The sequence below is a fragment of the Scomber scombrus genome, chromosome 17 (assembly GCF_963691925.1).
Source record: "Scomber scombrus chromosome 17, fScoSco1.1, whole genome shotgun sequence".
Taxonomy (NCBI): domain Eukaryota; kingdom Metazoa; phylum Chordata; class Actinopteri; order Scombriformes; family Scombridae; genus Scomber; species Scomber scombrus.
Genome location: NC_084986.1, coordinates 12,553,752 through 12,571,926, shown reverse-complemented (window position 1 = coordinate 12,571,926; position 18,175 = coordinate 12,553,752). Strand labels below are relative to the sequence as shown.

At 39.8% G+C, this 18,175-nt stretch overlaps 1 protein-coding gene across 1 annotated transcript; it reads right to left on the bottom strand.

Annotated features, from left to right (window-relative positions):
* Positions 1 to 197: 197 nt before the first annotated feature.
* rnf217 (ring finger protein 217) lies at positions 198 to 16,668 on the bottom strand. The gene is made up of 7 exons (XM_062437432.1): positions 15,579 to 16,668; positions 10,905 to 11,126; positions 9,876 to 10,040; positions 8,976 to 9,073; positions 8,551 to 8,654; positions 5,931 to 6,002; positions 198 to 5,204 (listed from the first exon to the last, which is right to left on the bottom strand). Exons 1-7 carry the CDS (start codon positions 16,584 to 16,586, stop codon positions 5,125 to 5,127), a joined length of 1,749 nt encoding a protein of 582 aa, XP_062293416.1. The 5' UTR covers positions 16,587 to 16,668; the 3' UTR covers positions 198 to 5,124.
* Positions 16,669 to 18,175: the final 1,507 nt, after the last annotated feature.

Below are 18,175 nucleotides of genomic sequence, written 5' to 3'. Positions count from 1 at the left end.
AGACAGGTTTATGTTGCTGTAATAGACAGGCCGACACAGACTGTTAATGTGACAGGCCAACAGATACTGGTTATAAACTAAATCAGACATTTTTAAAAATCCACAAACCTGTCAACAAAAGGTAGGTTAATGTGCAGTATCTACTAATACATACTGATATACTGTATAAAGAAAATAGTCAAATCAGGCTGTTTTGGCATTTTGACAGTTCAGTTTATTCTCCATCAAATCCTTAGATGAAAACAGTGTTTGTGCCTGGTTAAATGAGCAACAATAAGATCAGCAGACATTTAACAGTGGCAGCAGGTGGGAGGTGTTCTTGGTGCAAATGACATTTCTTTGAGTAGAAATACCGTTGACATAAATACAATGCTATTTTCCAACACATTTGCCAAGTTTGCTAGGAAGTATGTTACATTTCAACACAACACATACTGCAACATGAATATCCACAGGCCTACTGAGCTGAAATGACCATATATGGGTTTGAAAATGACAGGTCTAATGTTGGATGCAGGGGTCACAGTGCTACTGCTTCCACCTTTTAATGTAGTGTCCAAAGAGTGAGGTTGGTATGAGCCAAGATAAAGTGACGGTTTAACTTGTGCAAAAATACAAGAGTATTTGGGATGCAGCTGAAACCCTGGATTGAGTAACTATAAATGTGCAATATTTAGCTATAAAACTGGTTTAGCAATAAACACACATTGCTAATCAAAGGCCTGATTGCTCTGCACATTACCCTGTGTGTTAAGAGTAAACTATTCACTGATTTATCCAATAGTGGTTTCATATACTTTTACATTATAACTATTATTATGATACATTACACTTACACATGTTTATCCTTCTGATTCATTTGTCAAATCCTCTGTGACAGAGTTTTACTACTATTTATAATCTTTGGAGTCACACAGGGGGTCCTGAACCACAGGTTGGCAACACCTTCGCTATAGTGGCTGTAAAGGCACCATTGCATATTTATGTCAATATCATTGGGATTGTAACAGCAACAAAACAAACAAAAAAAAGCCAGGGGTATCAGCCAGCCAATACAACCCAGCAATGGAAAAATCATTAGCCACAATAGCTCTCATGTCATGGATTGATTAATATAAAGCAGCTTTTTGTTTCCCGTTAAAGCTTTCCCCAAATGGTTGCTTAGTGTTTACAAAGATGTGAGCAATCAATTCAGTAATATGTAGCAACACAACAAAGAAATAAGGGCATCTCCTAATGGCATCTTAACATTGCATCAGTGGGCAGAATATTGTGAATTTAACACACCTGTACATGTATAAAAGGGTAAGAAATTAGACATGTATGGGTGCTGAACAGGACAAGTAACATCCTGCAATACAACCTTTTTTTTATATTTGTAGCTGACTAGGCAGAACAAATTCATATTTGCAATTACTGTCTGACAGCAAACCCTTTGGCCCCTAAGAGGTTGTTTACACTGTCTGACCAGATGTTAGTTCAGACAGGACACTCGAGCCAAGTTTTTATATTTATTTCAACATGACGTGCATTGTTCAGTTTGGTGGTGTGACTCTGCTCATGTCTGAGATCATCCCTGAGCTCGCAACCCCTCGGCAGAGCCTGAGACACAATGTTTGATGAACGCCACTGCAGAGAACTTCTCCTGCAGCCACACCTAATACTAATGCTAGTGGAGGCTGGGGAGGTGGCTATAATACAGGAGCAGTGTATTCCCTGGAGAAAGCAGAATTAATTAGCACCAGCCAGGTTATACGGACCGCCTCAGTGAGCGGGTTAGGTCGTGGACATGAGTGATTTTTGACAAATTATGTAAATGAGTATAAAAGTGGTCAGTGGTCAATTTTCCGTCAATAAGATAATCAATGGGCCAACTCGTTTCAGCGGTGGTACAGTGTACACTGAAGGATGTTTCTGGTGAAATGCCATGGAAATAGTACATACATATGTTCATGTCACTGAAAAAACAGCTTATACTTGTCAGTCATAGGTCATTTAAGCAAAAAAAAAAAAAAAAAATGCAGCAATTCAATAATTCAACATGTCAGTGTAGGACTAGCTGAGCAGATGGACAAAACATGTATGCATATGTTAAAACTAAACAACAGGTTGCAAACATGTTTCAATGGTTTTGTTTGACACATTTAAATGCTAAGTGCTGATTCAACACAACTTTTTCTGTCCTCCTTTCTTGTTTTAAGGCCCAGATCCGACCCCTGACCACCACACAACATTCAAAGAATTTCCCAGTAAAGGCTGGGAAACACACTAAGATATCTGGATCTCTTTTGACACTAAATATGGTTGCTAAGCAGCTCTGGGCAAATGCATCAGGAAGCATTTTGAAACGGCGGTGCTATCCGGTAATTTCTGTGGCACTGTTTATGTAGATAAAGGGCTGCTGTGAGTGCAGTGAACAGAAAAACTCCCTGAGAGTCCGGACCTACTGATTTAGTGTGTAACAGTATATTCTCTATGACCTTCAGTAATCTTGTATCTACAGGTTCACTGTATTTTTCGCAGTTGAATTTTTCTTATCTCCCAGATGTAAAAACAGTTTCAGATCCCTGGGACAAAGCCGAGCTAATGGTATTGCACTGCAAAATGTATAACATGCATGAACATACAACCTGCTTACCCTTAACACATTCCATCCTGGTTTTAGTGAAGATTCAGTGGAGAAATGTGCTGTAACACTCATGATATATTCCACAGATAAACAGATTTAAAGATGCACTGATACAAAGCCGCTGCAGTAACAGATAAAAGAGAGCCATTGTCTCCAGTGCTTAAATCATTGTTTCTATCTTCACTGCCTGTGAGGACAGAAGCTTTTTCTTACTGTAACATCTCTATGTGCAGATATATTGTGCTTAGCCTTGCCTTTTAGTTTGTTTTCCTTCAGTACTTCATACAGCTCTCATGAGGGAGCGAAAACAAAAACCAGATTGCTGCATGGAGTGGTGGGATAAACACACACACACAAAAATCTGTGACTGATGTGGAAACCACTTATCTTTGGCTGCAGCGTGCACCGCAGGTAGCTCTGTGTTATTTCCACACATCAAGAGGCTCAAAAGCATCCAGTCTGAATGGATGTTGTGGCTCAACAGCAGCCACAGCTCCAGTGGATGTGCACCCATTTTGGCGATTTAGCCTTTTGTACTGAAATCGTTAACCTCCCCACCTCAATGCTGAGGCCAGCAGGATGTAAGTCCAGCTACACCTCAGAGGGCGAAAAGATGTGAGCAAAACGATAGAACAAGGAAAAGGGCGGTAGAGAGAAAAAAAAGAGAAGCAATTAAACAAAATGAAGGTGTGGCAGCAGGGAGGAGAGGATAGAGGGATAAGTGAAGGAAAGAAAGCTGGCTGCTGCCAGGTGACGACCTTTAAAGCTCTTGGAAATCTCCTGTTTCCTGGCAGCGTGCCGTGTGTGTGCTTTGTCATGTGCGTATGTGAGTGAGCTGAAGAGGGTGTGTGCATTCTCATTGGAAATCACTATGTCACCATCCAAACTCTCAAGCAGACAGACATCCTTGTTTCAAGGCAAATATCTGAAGCAAAACCAAACGTATCAAATCAATTGTTAAACACCTTGAAAACGTGATCACCTAAAAAGTAACATCCAAATTGAATCTAAAACATATTCAGTGCACAGCAGCCTGATGGTGATCTCAAAACTCTTATTTTAAAAAAATCAAACACCCTGTTTAGCCCTTTGGCAAACCTGCCCACACAACAAAAATAAACAACTGAAAAGTAAATCTTAAATACTTTCTTCTGTCTATCTACAGGTATAGTTTTCTGTTATAATGACTGCATGTCTTATGCAAATTCCTACAACATGTGCGATCTTACAGAGCCTCCACGTCAATTTCTTTATGCAAACTCCACGACACACTGACAGCAGTACCACACAAACCTCTGTAAAATGCAACCCCTAAAAAAAATTAACAACAAAAAAAAGAAAAAAAAAACAAAGGGGAAAGGATTTACTGTCTAGCCTGTCACATTCAGCGTTTTGTTTTGGCACAATTGCCACACAGCAGCTTTTTTTTCTTTTTTTGTTGATGCAGATGCTGGCATACACTATGTGAGCATAGCAGAGAGGAGGTGAGTGTGCATTAGCTCAGCCAGGCAGGCAGGAGGGACATAAAGAAAGCCAGATAGACAGTGATAGACGGCTAGGAGGTCTTGATGGAAGACAACAGAAAAAAATAAAAGCTTGCTAACAATATAACTCCATTAGGTGGATGTGGTTTCTAAAACCAGTCGGGGACTTTCAAAACCTTCTAACAAGAACTTCAGATCAGCCAGAGTCAACGTTATCCAGCATAATAGTATAAATAGTAAGTATCCTCCTTCCGCGTTTACTCCTTTGATATTATTTTCTATGGTGTGTGCTTGTCAAAGACTCAAATCGCAATGGGAGTTTCCAATATGCAAAGAAGATGACGAATTCAACGTCCAGCTCTTGCTGCATCTATGAGGACTCTTCTCTCCATGATGGCTTGTTCCAAAATTGGTTTCCATCTCACACTTTTTTTCCTTGGTCACTGAAGCGCAAACGGCTGCTGGAAGCTTTTGCAGAAGGAAGATATAAACAGCCTCACATTTCCCGCATTATTCACCAGCGAGATCCTCCAGTCTTTTCCCCACTTTTCCTGCAGTCAAGGAATTTTTGTGGCGCCTTCATAATTTAGTATCCAGCACTGTCAAACATCAAAAGCTAAAGCTAAAACCGAGCTATATCCATCTATTACATGTTTCGATTTTTTCCCCTCAAAGATAACGGTTGTGAAATGCGTGTCGAATATGACAAAAGAGAGAAAAACTGCAAACGAAAGTGTCTGGGACAAGAGTTGGCCTAATAAAGCATTCCTTGTGCAGCAGTGGTCCCATGAGATAAAAATATTCTCAACATGATGACGTGTGATCGTCCAGGTCTCGCTTTATTAACCTGAAAGCTCTTCACTAATTTGCCGGTTTTCATTTTTTGATGGTTGTCTCAGACTTCTGCGATGACTCAGGCTGGCGTGTACGTCCCTGAGGAGATGTGGGTGTTGTCTTTTTGAGCCGTGTGTGTGTGTGTGTGTGTGGTCTGGATGAAGCGCAGGACAGGTTTCAGATCCATCGCCCGGAGCCCTGGGTGCGCTGCTTCTTCCTCCTCTTACAAACATAGTAGACTGGGAAAACTACCAAACCTGCAGACAAGGAAGCAAAAAGTAGGTTAAAGCAAAATATCCTTGTTTCCAAAGAGATTCATAATCGTAATAAATACCTTTAATGCAGATTTGAACATTTTAATTGCCTGTTAATGTTACGCCTCGATTATTTGATTATTCCATCTTATAGTGTACTGAAAACAGGAACATTTATTGAACCGAAAAAAGAGGATTGGAGAGACACAGCAGCACAATGCTGATTCTATTAACGATGAAAATAAATATGAATCTGCCATCGCGGCATGTTAGCCTGCAGCGGATCATCTGTCAGACATACAGACACGGGAAAGAGATTAGCGCTAATTACAGTTCAGCGGAGGCATCAGCAGTTCACTATATCGCTGCCAGACTGCTCAGAGAGTCTGTAGTTGGTTGGTATTACTGGTAAATGTAGTTCCAGGCAGTAAAAAGTCAGTCACTCAGAGAACGACAATCTGGATCTACCCTTGTGGCATTTTAGAACAAGTTTACTTGTTTCACATTACACAAAAAGATGTGGATATTTCTAAATACAACTTCTTCTAAAACAACTAATATTAAAAAGCATGTGTGGGGTTTAGTTATTATTTTCTATATACACAGAAGTTGCTTTGCTGTGTGGAAGAAAATATCTATAACATCTATAATGGAGCTAAACCATTTTCTGTTTACCGGAGTTCCACTGTGCTTCATGTGCATGTGTGCTCATGTGTATAATTATGTTACCTATCACCAGTGCCAGGGCTCCAAGCACCACGACCAGCAAAATGACCACCGGAGCAATCAGCACCTTAGTGGCTGCAGAGAGAAAGAGAAAAGCAAGGAAGAAACCGATAATCATTCATAATGAATTCATACTCCTTTTCAGATGAAACAGAATATACATGAGTTAAAATTGTATGTGTTTTTTAATATTTTGTTTAAATTCAACCCCGCAGAAAATTTCAAATGTTTGTTCACCATTGCATAATTACGGCTGTAGAAGTTACTGAATCCAGAGCAGATTTTAGGGGGAATTATTAACAGTTTAAGTACGGTAACAGCAAAATGTCCCTTATTACATGTAAAATCTGTGCTGCTGAGAGTCCATCTATCCATGGAAATAGAGATGAGAGCTGCGATGGCTAAATTGTACTTGTTAGCGGACAAATTAGCTCTCAGTTCAACTAGCACCCTGCTGATCAAACTCACTGTAGCTGTCATAGTGAATGGAGTCAAACAAATCTACAGTATCAGAGAGGGTTCAACCTCCTGTGTGCATTTTAGCGCATACAGTTGTTAACTTGGAATGAATAATTACTGTGAATCTGACATGATCTCATACATGATGCTTTTCATTATAAAGCTTTTCATCAGTGATCTCTGCACATAAAGAGTTTGATACGGATGTGTTTACTCATCTTTCAAGGATATCAAGAGGTAATTTCAGATCCATTGCAGATAATACGCAGTTCTTATGTATGTATGGTTCATTCTGGCTTTTGCTTTTTATCCAGTGCATGCTATTTTTATCACTGTTGCTCTCACTAATATACAATTATAATCTCTCTCTGAGTGCGATGCGGTCTTGGTTCATTTTGGGTCATGGAAGATAAACTAGAATAGAAAAACTATCCAGTATAAGACTGTACAACATGACCAAAATAGTTTGTTATCTCGATAACAATAAATAAATTGGGATATATCATATTGTGGAGGTGGGCGTGGTTTGGGCAGTCAGCTGTTGGAGAGAGAGGCTGGGCAGAGCTGGCTCAGCAGGAGCAGCGCCAGGTGAGTTGATTAGCTCAGCTGGGGTGAGTTGACTAATCAACCTCTCTTTGTCACTGCAGTAGTGGTTGGACTGACTCAGGTTGCACATACACAGTGGAGATGCAACACAGCTGAAAAGAAGAGCTAAAAGTTAAGTTTGTTTTTGTGTTTTAAGTTTGTGTCGTCGGTGGAAATGTGACTGGGCAGCTGCACCCAGGAGCTCCACGATGGTTACGTTTGCAAATAAAAAAGTCTAAATGACACCTGTCTGTCTGTGTTCTCTGCTGGGGGAAACCCTCTGTCGCAGCAACCTTGCTACATATCCCGATATAGCAAATTTTCTGTCTATTCAATGAATAAACAGTTAATAATCTGTTTGCGTGAATTAAATTACTCTTCTTAGCTTTTAACTCGCTACGCTTATATTTCGCTTACAGCAACTTAACGAATCCAGTTGTAATCAAATCAAGTACTTCACCTGGTTCACAATCTCTCCTCTGCTCATCTGTGTGCAGCACACACACACAGAGGGCTCAGCCAAGAGCAGAGGAGAGTAGTGCAACCATAAATGACAGCAAAACGTAGTAGAGACTGACTGCATCCGAAACGCCATAATCACATGCTATTTCGTACGCTAACACAGTATACAAGATTTTTTACTGGACACTAAGCCCACACAAATATCCCACAATGCAATGCAGTGGCAGACAACGACCAAGGCAGCTCTCGCATTACGTCATTAACGCTTCCATTCAAGTGAGGTTTCACTTTTTGCTAAGTACAATATATTTTTAAAAGTAGTTCAGAGTTTATGGTTGGCACTGGTAACCATGGTTATGTGGAACAGTAGTACACATATTGAGTATGTAGTGCCTCATATGCAATCTTGGATGCAGCAAATGTTTATTTATGTTATTAACTTAATTTACATGCACTCATTCATTTCATCTCAGTGTGAGTGTCTCCAAAAATGTCTCAATTTTTCTGTAATTTATGGTCACACTACTCTCATGTGCTCTTTGTTTCACTGCTGCACACACAGCAGAGCAGAGGAGAGAAAATGAACCGGGTGAACTACTCGAGTTGACAACAACTACACTTGTTACGTAAGTGCAATAAAAACTTAGTGAATTAAAAACCAAGAAGAGTCATTTATATATGTAATCTGGGCAAAAGATGGACAGCCTCCAATGATGAAATATATTGCTGTAAAGAGTTTGATTCGTGACACAACGAAATAAACAATAGAGCATAATATGAAAAAACAGTTCTATTGTCACATGATATATTTCATCACGTTGCACAACTCTAATCCAGTAAATAACTGAGAGAAAATTAGAACATCAGAGAGACAACTAACATCACTAACAACAGTTTACCGTCAAATAACTCCCAGACTTCACTGAATTGGTTTTTACTTAAACACTAAACCACTTCATATGTAACTGTAATAATGTGAAACTCAATAGTCCTGAAAGAGAGCAAGGGAGTTCAATATCCCCGGATCAATTAAAGTTTAAGTGGTGATTTTCATTTTTACTCCCTTAGTCAAAGATTCAGATTCAGTGTTCTCCTTCCAACACACACAGCAACTTACCACAGACAGAGCCTCTAATTAGCCGTCTCAGATGTGGTTTATCTGGTAGGTAGCGGTACTTGCAGCCAAACACACTGAGGTTGGATGTATGGTCCCCAAAAAACCTGACAACAGAAAGTTTTAAAGATACAGTTATAATCCTGCATTCCCAAGTTAATAGTTAAGTCATCTCTTGTTTTATGAAAAAAACAATTTCCTATAAAACATTTTCAAATGTTTGACTCATATACAAAAAATGTATCCAATCAAATGTGACTTTGGACTACTACCTAACCTCTACATGTCTGTCTTCCACTGTATTTACTATGCCTGTTCTTAGCGGTCCAATCAAATGTAAATGATTTTAAATCCACTTGTCAATTTTCTGTTTCACCGGCAAAAAACGTCACAGTGCAGAAGCTAAATTTGCATTGAACAAGACTTACCTTAGGTGTCTGTAGCGCTCTCCACAGCGATAACAGAAGTTAGTGTTACACTGCGTACAGGTCATGTGGTCGCATCCCTCTGTGCGCTGAATGTGGATCTACACAGAGAAAAAGGGGAAACAGAGTTGATCGTTATCCTCCATCACATACTACACACTGCACTGACAAACAGTAACATGCATTATCACTTAAGTTAAATGCTCAGCGCTGCAGGAGCACAGTTCACAGGTCTTTACTTTTCGGCTGGGGGAGCAGTGAGCAGTGTTACTATAAACTGGGCATTAAGTTCAGCTGCACTCAGCCTCTTTCCCAGCTCAACACAGCATGACACCAATTTGTTGGCTTCGCAGTCAAACACGATCCTCTCTCACTCCTTCCAGAGCAGAAACTCAAGAGACACAGATGGGAGGTGGAAACAGCTCCCATATACCGGTAATTTGCTTAATTGTCATCTTCCTTTAGTCATCTTCTGACAGTCAAATTAGATATTGTGTGCACTAACTTCGTCGTAATGAGACTTTAAGATAAGACTGTTTTATGACTGAGAGAAAAAGATATGGTTCTGTGAAGCAGAGACATCATCATTTTTTTCAATATGTTCACTGTCTGTGCATCTCTGCTCTGATCTTTCACATGCACTTTAAATCTGTGCATCCATCTAGTTTTTCTGTAGCTCTCCATCCGTCATCAGCCCCTGCTCTCATGGTTTTTAGCCATCATCGATTTATCTATCTCCATTGATTCCTCCATCGCTCAACCCCACTCCTTTTTCCACTTCCACTCTTTTACCTACTCACGCTTGTGGCCACATCAACTGTTCCTCTGCTCATGTTGTTCTACACTGAAAAACCGTGTTGCAATAGTGTGTTTCTTCTACTCACGGTTCTCTCCGGTTCTTACCCTGCACTGCGGGCATTTCTGGGCGTTTCTTTGTCCGTGCTCGATGACGCTCGCCCAGCTTCGTAGCAGCTTGTCTCCTTTTCTGTAGTCGCGGCATTTCAGTCCAATGTGCCAGGGCGCGTGGCATTTAAAGCACCACACAAACTGGCATTTGCTACACTGTATCTACAGTAAGGACAGAAGACAGGAGACCAATGCTTAAGTAACTTTTTAAACATACATATCAGCTGCATGTGGTGTTCAATTTTCTCCTGCATTTGAACTGGAAATCACAGAAAAGTTTTTTATTACTTTTTGGAGGGAAATGTGTAAAATACAGTAGTTTTACCTGCACTCAATGTTCTTTTCAGACTCAACCATGATAGCAACTTCTTATGAGTTTTATGATTTTGTCTGTTGTTCTTAACAGTCATGATTTCAATTTTCATGTCGACGACCACACTGATTCAAGGACTTTGGATGTTGCCTGTCTAAATATTTCTCATTATGTACAGAGTGCCAATTACATTAATGGAAATACACTGACCATAGTTATTACTCGAGGTGTTGATGTTGACATTTTATCCATTGCCAAAGTCCCTGTTTCTGATCATTCCTATGTCTTTTCTGACATCACTGTTTCTACATCAAATAACTGTCCAGATTTTCAAATCTGCTGAATAACCTTCCCCTATCCACTACTGGCTGAGCTCATGATCTTTAATGATAAATTAAGATTCTCATTAGATACAAAAAAGGCAATTCATTTGCAAATCACCATGAAAAAAACTGCTGCAATTTGTTAGCTGAAAAGAAATTGTTGAAAAGCTGAGAGACGATGCGGGGAAGCATTGGTTTTTGTATCATTTTTTATCACTGGTGTATATTTTATTGATTTATGTATCTTTTTTTCAACAATTCATTTTTTACATTTTTTATTTTTATTTGTCTGTTGTTGTGATCCTGTTGTGAAGCACTCTGTGCAGCATGCTTGTATGAAAGTTGCTATATAAATACAGCTGTGTTGGGTTGTGTTGCAGTAACTGTTACCTTGTACTTTTGCTCAGCGCGGTTGGGGTTTTGCGTCCTCAAAGAGGTGAACTCGCTGCACTGGGGGCAGGGTTTGGTGCTTGAGTCCAGCTGACTCAGCTCCAAAAAGTAATGATATTTCGCCACGTCTTCACTGGCTAAATGGGAAACCACCACTCCCTCCTTTAGCGAGCCGCTACACTCTGGGATTGGACAGCTGATGTAAGTCTTGGCCACTCGCACCTGAGAAATAGGACAGACAATTGATATGGTGCTGTAAAGGAGGGTTTGTTTATTTTGTTTATGGCCTGCATGGAAAAAAAAGAAAATCATGCAGATTTTTAAAAGGTGTAAAATAAGGCAACGGATATTGTAATTTTGTTCAAGTAAGCAAATTAACAATAAAAAAGCAATTATTTAAACTTCAGTGTCCTTTATGGAATAGAAAAGGTGACTCTGAAAGCAGCATAGAAAGCAGCTTTGATGTGAAATAGTTAATAATTTACCAGAGAAGAGAGGGAGTGAAAGTAAAATTAATGGAATACTGAAGGAGGCTCAGATAGAGAGTAGAGGTTAATATGTATTAAAACACACACATCAGTCCACAGTGAGTAGTGGCAGTCTGTTCAACTGAGTGGACGTTCTCTGCACATTAAAAACCTTTTTTTTTTTTACAAAACATGTAATTCTAGAAAATAATGTGACTGTGCAGAGACAACCAAAATATATACATATATTTTTAAAAATAGGTCAGTAAGTGTCCAGCCCCCTTTTTACATAGTCACATAGTCTCAGACCTATACAGAGCCGAACGCACATTTTTAAAAATAGATGTTGTGCGTGTGTCCAAATTGAACAGACCTGTAACGCTGACAAAAAACTGAAGAATGTAAAAAAAACTTAAAGACAAAGACAACAGATGTGAAATCATTCATACTTGATTGACAGAAAATTATTCTGCAACAATTTTGATGATTCAATTTATTGTTTAAGTGACTTATTAAGCTAATAGATGTCAATTTCCCCCCCTTTTTTTGTATAATTGCAAATTGAATATCTTCAGGATACATTCATTTAAAAAAAACTGATTTGAAGATGTCACCTTGAGCTCTGAGAACTAAGGAAACCTTTTACTATTTTCTGACATTTAATAGAGGAATCAACAAATTGATCTGCCAGCCTGACATTTTAAAGCCTTCACACCAGATTAGGTGCGACTAGTATTATTTTCGTTATATATGTATCTGCTGGTCATTTTGTCGATTAATCGGTTTGTAATGTCAGAAAACAGTGAATAATGCCCATAATAATTTCAGAGTCTTTAAATTTCTTATATTGACTGACCAATAGTCTAGAGCCAATCAGTTTACTATAGTAAATGACAGAAAAGAGCTGACAATTAAGTTCTATCTTAAGTATTAAATCGTATTAAATCATCACATTTGAGGAGCTGAAATCAAACCCATATTTTGGCAAACCAGCATAAAAAAAATTGAAATTTGATTATAAAAACAGTTGCAAATCAATTTTCTGTTGATCAACTAATCAATTAATCGTTGCAGCTCTACACCATAAAGAGATGATCTCACTTTGATGTGCACTATTACTTAATCATTTCAAACAAGTTAATTAGTTTAGAATACTGAAGTGTATGTTTTAAAGTGTCACGTGCGAACATTAGTTTTTTTTTTTTTTTTACACCTTGATCAATAAAAATCTAAACAATAGAAGCAGGGTTTTTGTGTGTGTGTGTGTGTGTGTGGTCTGTCATAGGCTACTTTCAGGGATATATTTCTGATTTAAGATGAGTTAATTGGGGAAAAGCTGATTCTTGGGTCAGTGGCGGTTTGGGTAAGTCTCCAGGAAATGAATGTAAGTCTATGTAATTTCCCCAGAAGTGACCAAGATCTGATGTGTGTGTTCAGACCTCATCTAATTTTACCTACGATACAGTAAGCATCACAGCGAGCTTAGAGAGACAATAGGTTTAACAGTGACCGTCATCTCTTTTTTCCTCTCTTTCCGCCTATCTATCTTTTTTTACTCCCAGGGCATAATTCCCCTCTCTTTTTCCTTCTCTTATTCTCTTCCTCATGTCATACTTTCTTTCAGTCCATCAAAGCCAGTGAGACCAGTTGTACTGACACATGATAAGACAGTAGAGCATTGTGCAGGTGTGTGTGTGTGTCTGCAGGTGTGTGAAATGACAGCAGAGAGAAAGCAACACAAGTAGCACACACACACACACACACACACACACACACACACACACACACACACACACACACACACACACACACACACACACACACACACACACACACACACACACACACACACTAAAATCCTACTGTGTGATTATGAAAATGTATACTGTTATAGTGTTTTAAAGTGTTGTTGCCACAACACTGTGATGTGTGACCACTGCCAGACTGGTTGGACAGGTTACCACTGCTGGCTCACTCACTCTCTCTCTCTCTCTAAAATATGCACATGCACGTGTCCCCCTGTGTGGTGTGTTTAAATTGTGGGTTCTGCATTTTCACTGTCGTTTCCATTATAACACTATAATCACTATAACAGAGCGTGCAGTTACAAGAGTCTAACACTCATGTATAATGAGGTGTTTTTAACCTTGGAGTAAAGCAGAACATGATTGCGAGGTAGAGAAGTTGCAGCTTCCTACTGCAGTGAGGCTCAAAATACACTATCTACTCTGCCTGTTATCGCTGCCCTAGTTCCCATGAGCAGAGGCACTGGAGCGGCCCTGCAGGACAACCATGTTCTCTGATCTTTCTGCTATATAATGCTTGTCCTACCTACCGAGGGTTATCACCTAGGCTGCAAGTGTGCTTAAATGTATTTCTAGTATACTGACAGGGAAAACAATCCACCTACACAAGATAAGTTTACACGACCCTTATCTCCTTCTCAGTGCGCTTATCAGAGAATCTGCTTGTCTATGTTTGTATGATTATTCATGGCTTGTTATAAAAGCAAGATAATTGCAGATAAAAATGAGTAGCAAAGGCTCTGGGTGACTGATAAAAACTGTATCATCAAAACAGATTATAGCAGATTATTGCTACAGTAGCGACAGCCAAAGGCTGCAACTTTTACTCGACTGGCAGAATATTGGGGGCATCTTACAGGTTAATTAAACCTGAGATAATGAGCAGAAGAATGCTTACAGGAACCAAATCTCCATGGGAGCTACGCTGAAGATTAATGAAAGTAAAAGTTTCATCTGTCTATTCATTTCCTCATCAGAGTTAATGAGCAACAACATTCAAACATGCAGGTCCACTGTAGGAGAGGATGGTATGTGGCTCTCCAGTTTACTAAACAGCCCAAAATGCATTGCAACCACCGTCAAAGAAAGGTACTCTGGGAAGTTTAGGAAATCTTAAAGTGATGAGAAACAGCAAAGTATTACAATTCTGCAACACAGACTGAACAAATGAGACAAATAATACATAACAGAATACTGTGTAAGTATTTTACTTACCCCGAGAAGGTTTTGAATCTGTAAAATAAACAACATCCCTTGCCTTCAGATCCTTAATTTATATGAATAAAAAAACCCTTTCACGTGAAAAAGGTAAAAGGTGATATCGTCTTTGAATCCCACGCAAATATAACTACAGGCTTGGGCTCCACAATATATCAATATTATATCAATACTGTGATATGAGATTAGATATCATCATAGATATTGGATATCGTGATATTGTGATATGTCATACGTGTCTTTTCCTGATTTCAAAGGCTACATTACACTAAAGTGATTTTCTGAACTCACCAGATTGTTCTAGCTGTTCTATTACTTGCCTTTACACTAAGCCATTATTTCCATTAGGGCTGAACAATTAAATATTAATTAACATTACTGAAATGGCAGTCAGGCCAAGTACAATAACCAAATCGCCGGAGCGGCAATTTTTTGATAACGGTAAAATGCACCATACCATTATTAATGAAGCCTTGTGGTGCTACATATACTACAGCTACAAATCATATTCTCCAGACATAACGGGAACATGTTTGTTTGTAAATCACATCATCACTATAGTTATTCAGTAAAAATGAAATGCAAAAATTAACATTCCCACTAAAATCGTGACTCATATTGCAATATATGTCCAATTTGCCTATCGTTCAGCCCTCCTGTAGTCTATTCTTTAGTGTGTAAGAAAAGGAGATTAATGCTGAATAAGCCAAACAGCTCACAAAGTAAGCTATTATGAAAAGCATTCCTGCCTGGGACCTATTTTAGTTTAGTAGAGAATGTGTCAATGACCCAGATTCACAAAAAAACAGTTATTTTTCATGAGAAGATGATGCAGATGTTGGGACATTTTGATAATCTGCTAAATGATGATTTAAAATAAAAAAAAGAGTGCTCAGGAGAGAGAGAGAGAGAGAGAGAGAGAGAGAGAGAGAGAGAGAGAGAGAGAGAGAGAGAGAGAGAGAGAGATGAAAGCAGTTTTGAACCTTAATCCAGATTTTTTTTATGAAACATCTGAATCATGTGGAGTCACATTGTGCTAAACTGGCTGCTGGTGGGGTGGGTGTGTGCAGTGGTGCAGCCCTGGTTGTTTCTGGGACAGTGTGGGACACCCTGCTGAACTATAACATCACAAACTTTACAATAACACCCCTTTTTCTTTGCTCACACTCCCTCCTAGTACCAACCTGGGAGCTGACGTAGAGTTTCAAGCACTCATCACACACGGCCGTCCTGCAGCAGGGCAGGGGTGCGATTGTTTTCGACTCCAGGCACACCCGGCAGCTGGGCATCGCAGTCTCTGCACCTGCCTGCTCCGGGGACAGCCGGTGGGCCATGATCCCGAAAGGATCCACCAGGTCATCCAACGTGTAAAGCATCTGTTCGGGGCTTGTCCCCGCATCCTGCCCGGTCTCCAGCTCCCCTCCGTGCCCGTCAGGTGTGACAGTTTCATGGTAGCCGTCTGAGATTTCACCGTCTAGTCTGCGGCTGTCGTTAGCAATGCAGTAAACTGTGCAATACACGTGCTCTTTGACACTAAAAGACTCGTCTAAACTTACTGCGTAGCTGCCACTGTCACATTTACGACGGCACTGACCTGTCACCGAAACAAATTCAACTCCCTCAGCGTCTGAGGTCGTTGACTCGCTCGGAGTTGGCTCGTTTCGTGTCACCGCTTCGCCCGGCGCTTCTCGGTCACACTCGTCACATTCAGTCCCATGGTTAGTGACGCCGTTGTTAACATTTCTTTCGTGTCTTTCATCCTCAGTGCCGCGCTGCATCCGACTACTTGAACTCAAACACACAGAGGGAGATCTGGAGACCCCGAAATTCCTCCTCAAAATCTCGACAGCGCTCACCCTCCTCTTCTCTCCTCCTCCTCCTCCTCCACCGCCGCTGTTGCAGTTGTTGTTGTTGTTTCCCTCCGCATCCCTCTCGCCCTCCTCCTCCTCATCATCCTCCTCCTCCTCCTCCGGTTCCCTCTCCTCTCCTCCGTCCGGTGAGTCTGATCTGCTGACGCGACGGTTCAAATCCCGCACCGACCGCTCAACTTTACCGTCCGTGAGGGAAGTTTCTGTCGGCTGGTTGCGGGACAATTTCGCCCTCCCTTCCTCGAAAGTGCTGATATAACTCGGCATTTTACAGGCGTCAGCTATCGGTGCGTCATCTTCCATCACCGATTTGTCTCTCCCCATTTAGTGAGCGGGTCTCCGGTGGAGCCCTTGCCTCTCGGTCTCCGATCAGCAGCTCGACCATCAAAACAAAACAAAGCAGGCAGCTCGGCACTTCCGGGTGTGACGTCAGCGCGCAGGGCCGCAGTGATAGGCCGATAGGAAGCCTAGCGGTGCAGGCTGGCATGTGTGCGTACAGGTCCTAAAATAAATCTGAGGGCTTAAATAACAATTAAAGGATTTTCTAGTGTGTCTTAAAACAATATCAACATGCCCATGTGTGTATGTATATTGAGCGTTTGGTCGTTTTAAATGCTCCGTTCTAATTGACCCCCCTTTTTTTAATGGAAGTTTACCGTAGCACCAATTCTCCATCCACTCCTTTGTTCAAATCTCTATGCATCCCAGGGTTATTATATTTGTACAATTTTCATTAGTTTTTTGTTTTTATTTAGCTCAGTTTTCAGTTATTTAGTTTTCTTTTTTTGACTATAAATGTAATTTTTTTTAAACCTACTGATGAGGTTTTTAGCCTTAATTTGTAAAATGTTTCATGTTTTCCTCCAACACCATTCTCAAGGACTAACACACTGAATTTAGTACTAAACAAGGATGCAAAAAACACCCTCTTACAAATTACTGCTAGCATATTTTCTCAACACATTATAGTGCTTCCTGGCAACGACTCTCTCTCTCTGTGTAAGTTAAGGAGAACAAGTTTGGCTCCATTTCAGTAATTTTTGAAAGTTGGTTCTTCATCAGAACTGAACTACTGGAAAAAAACTTGCTGGCTGGATGAGAAATACATGCAATAGTATGCAAGCATGAGTAATCTAACCTTTTGCAACTGATATACACAGAGACTAATACAAAACTCAAGTCATGAACTGTATAAAAAGTGTCTGGAATGTGTCAGAGGACAGAGGAAACAATATAGACTTTCCTTGGTGGTGAACGTTAACAAATTAACCCAGAGCCACAGAGAAAATTTGGACATTTTAGTTTTTCAGTTTTCAGTTATTTAATTTTCTTTTTTTGACTATCATTTTTATTTTTTTAATTCAGTTAACTTATTTTTTAAATAATCTGTTATTTTGTTTTTCAATCTATTAACAACCTACTCCCAGTTTGTTTTCAAAATGTATTTCACTTCAACTTCCAAACTTCATTTTGTACTGAACAGACTGTAGCTTTGGGAAATAATGACTTGATTTGTCAATCTGGGCATGTTGAAGCCTCATGTTATCCTTAGTTAATCTTTACAATGCATTTTTGCACCGAACTATTGTGGATTTTGTTCCCCATCACTCATGTTGGACTTCCATTCAGAAGGGATCTCATGGCCATTACTGATACAAGGAATGATTACATTGACCCCTAACTCTGTCAGTGGACCTGCTGTATCCATATGAGCGTTGAATAAGATAAACTTGAAAAAAATGTAAATATATCCTTTAATAGGATTAAGAAATATAAAACATTCTGCTGTACAAACCACCATTTTTTCCAACTTTCCTCGTATGTTTGTCCTCATTTCTTCTTGGATACTTCCTTTTCAGCCCTCTCAAAATCCCCCAGATTAAATATTCTAAGAAGAAAAAAATCTATCTTTA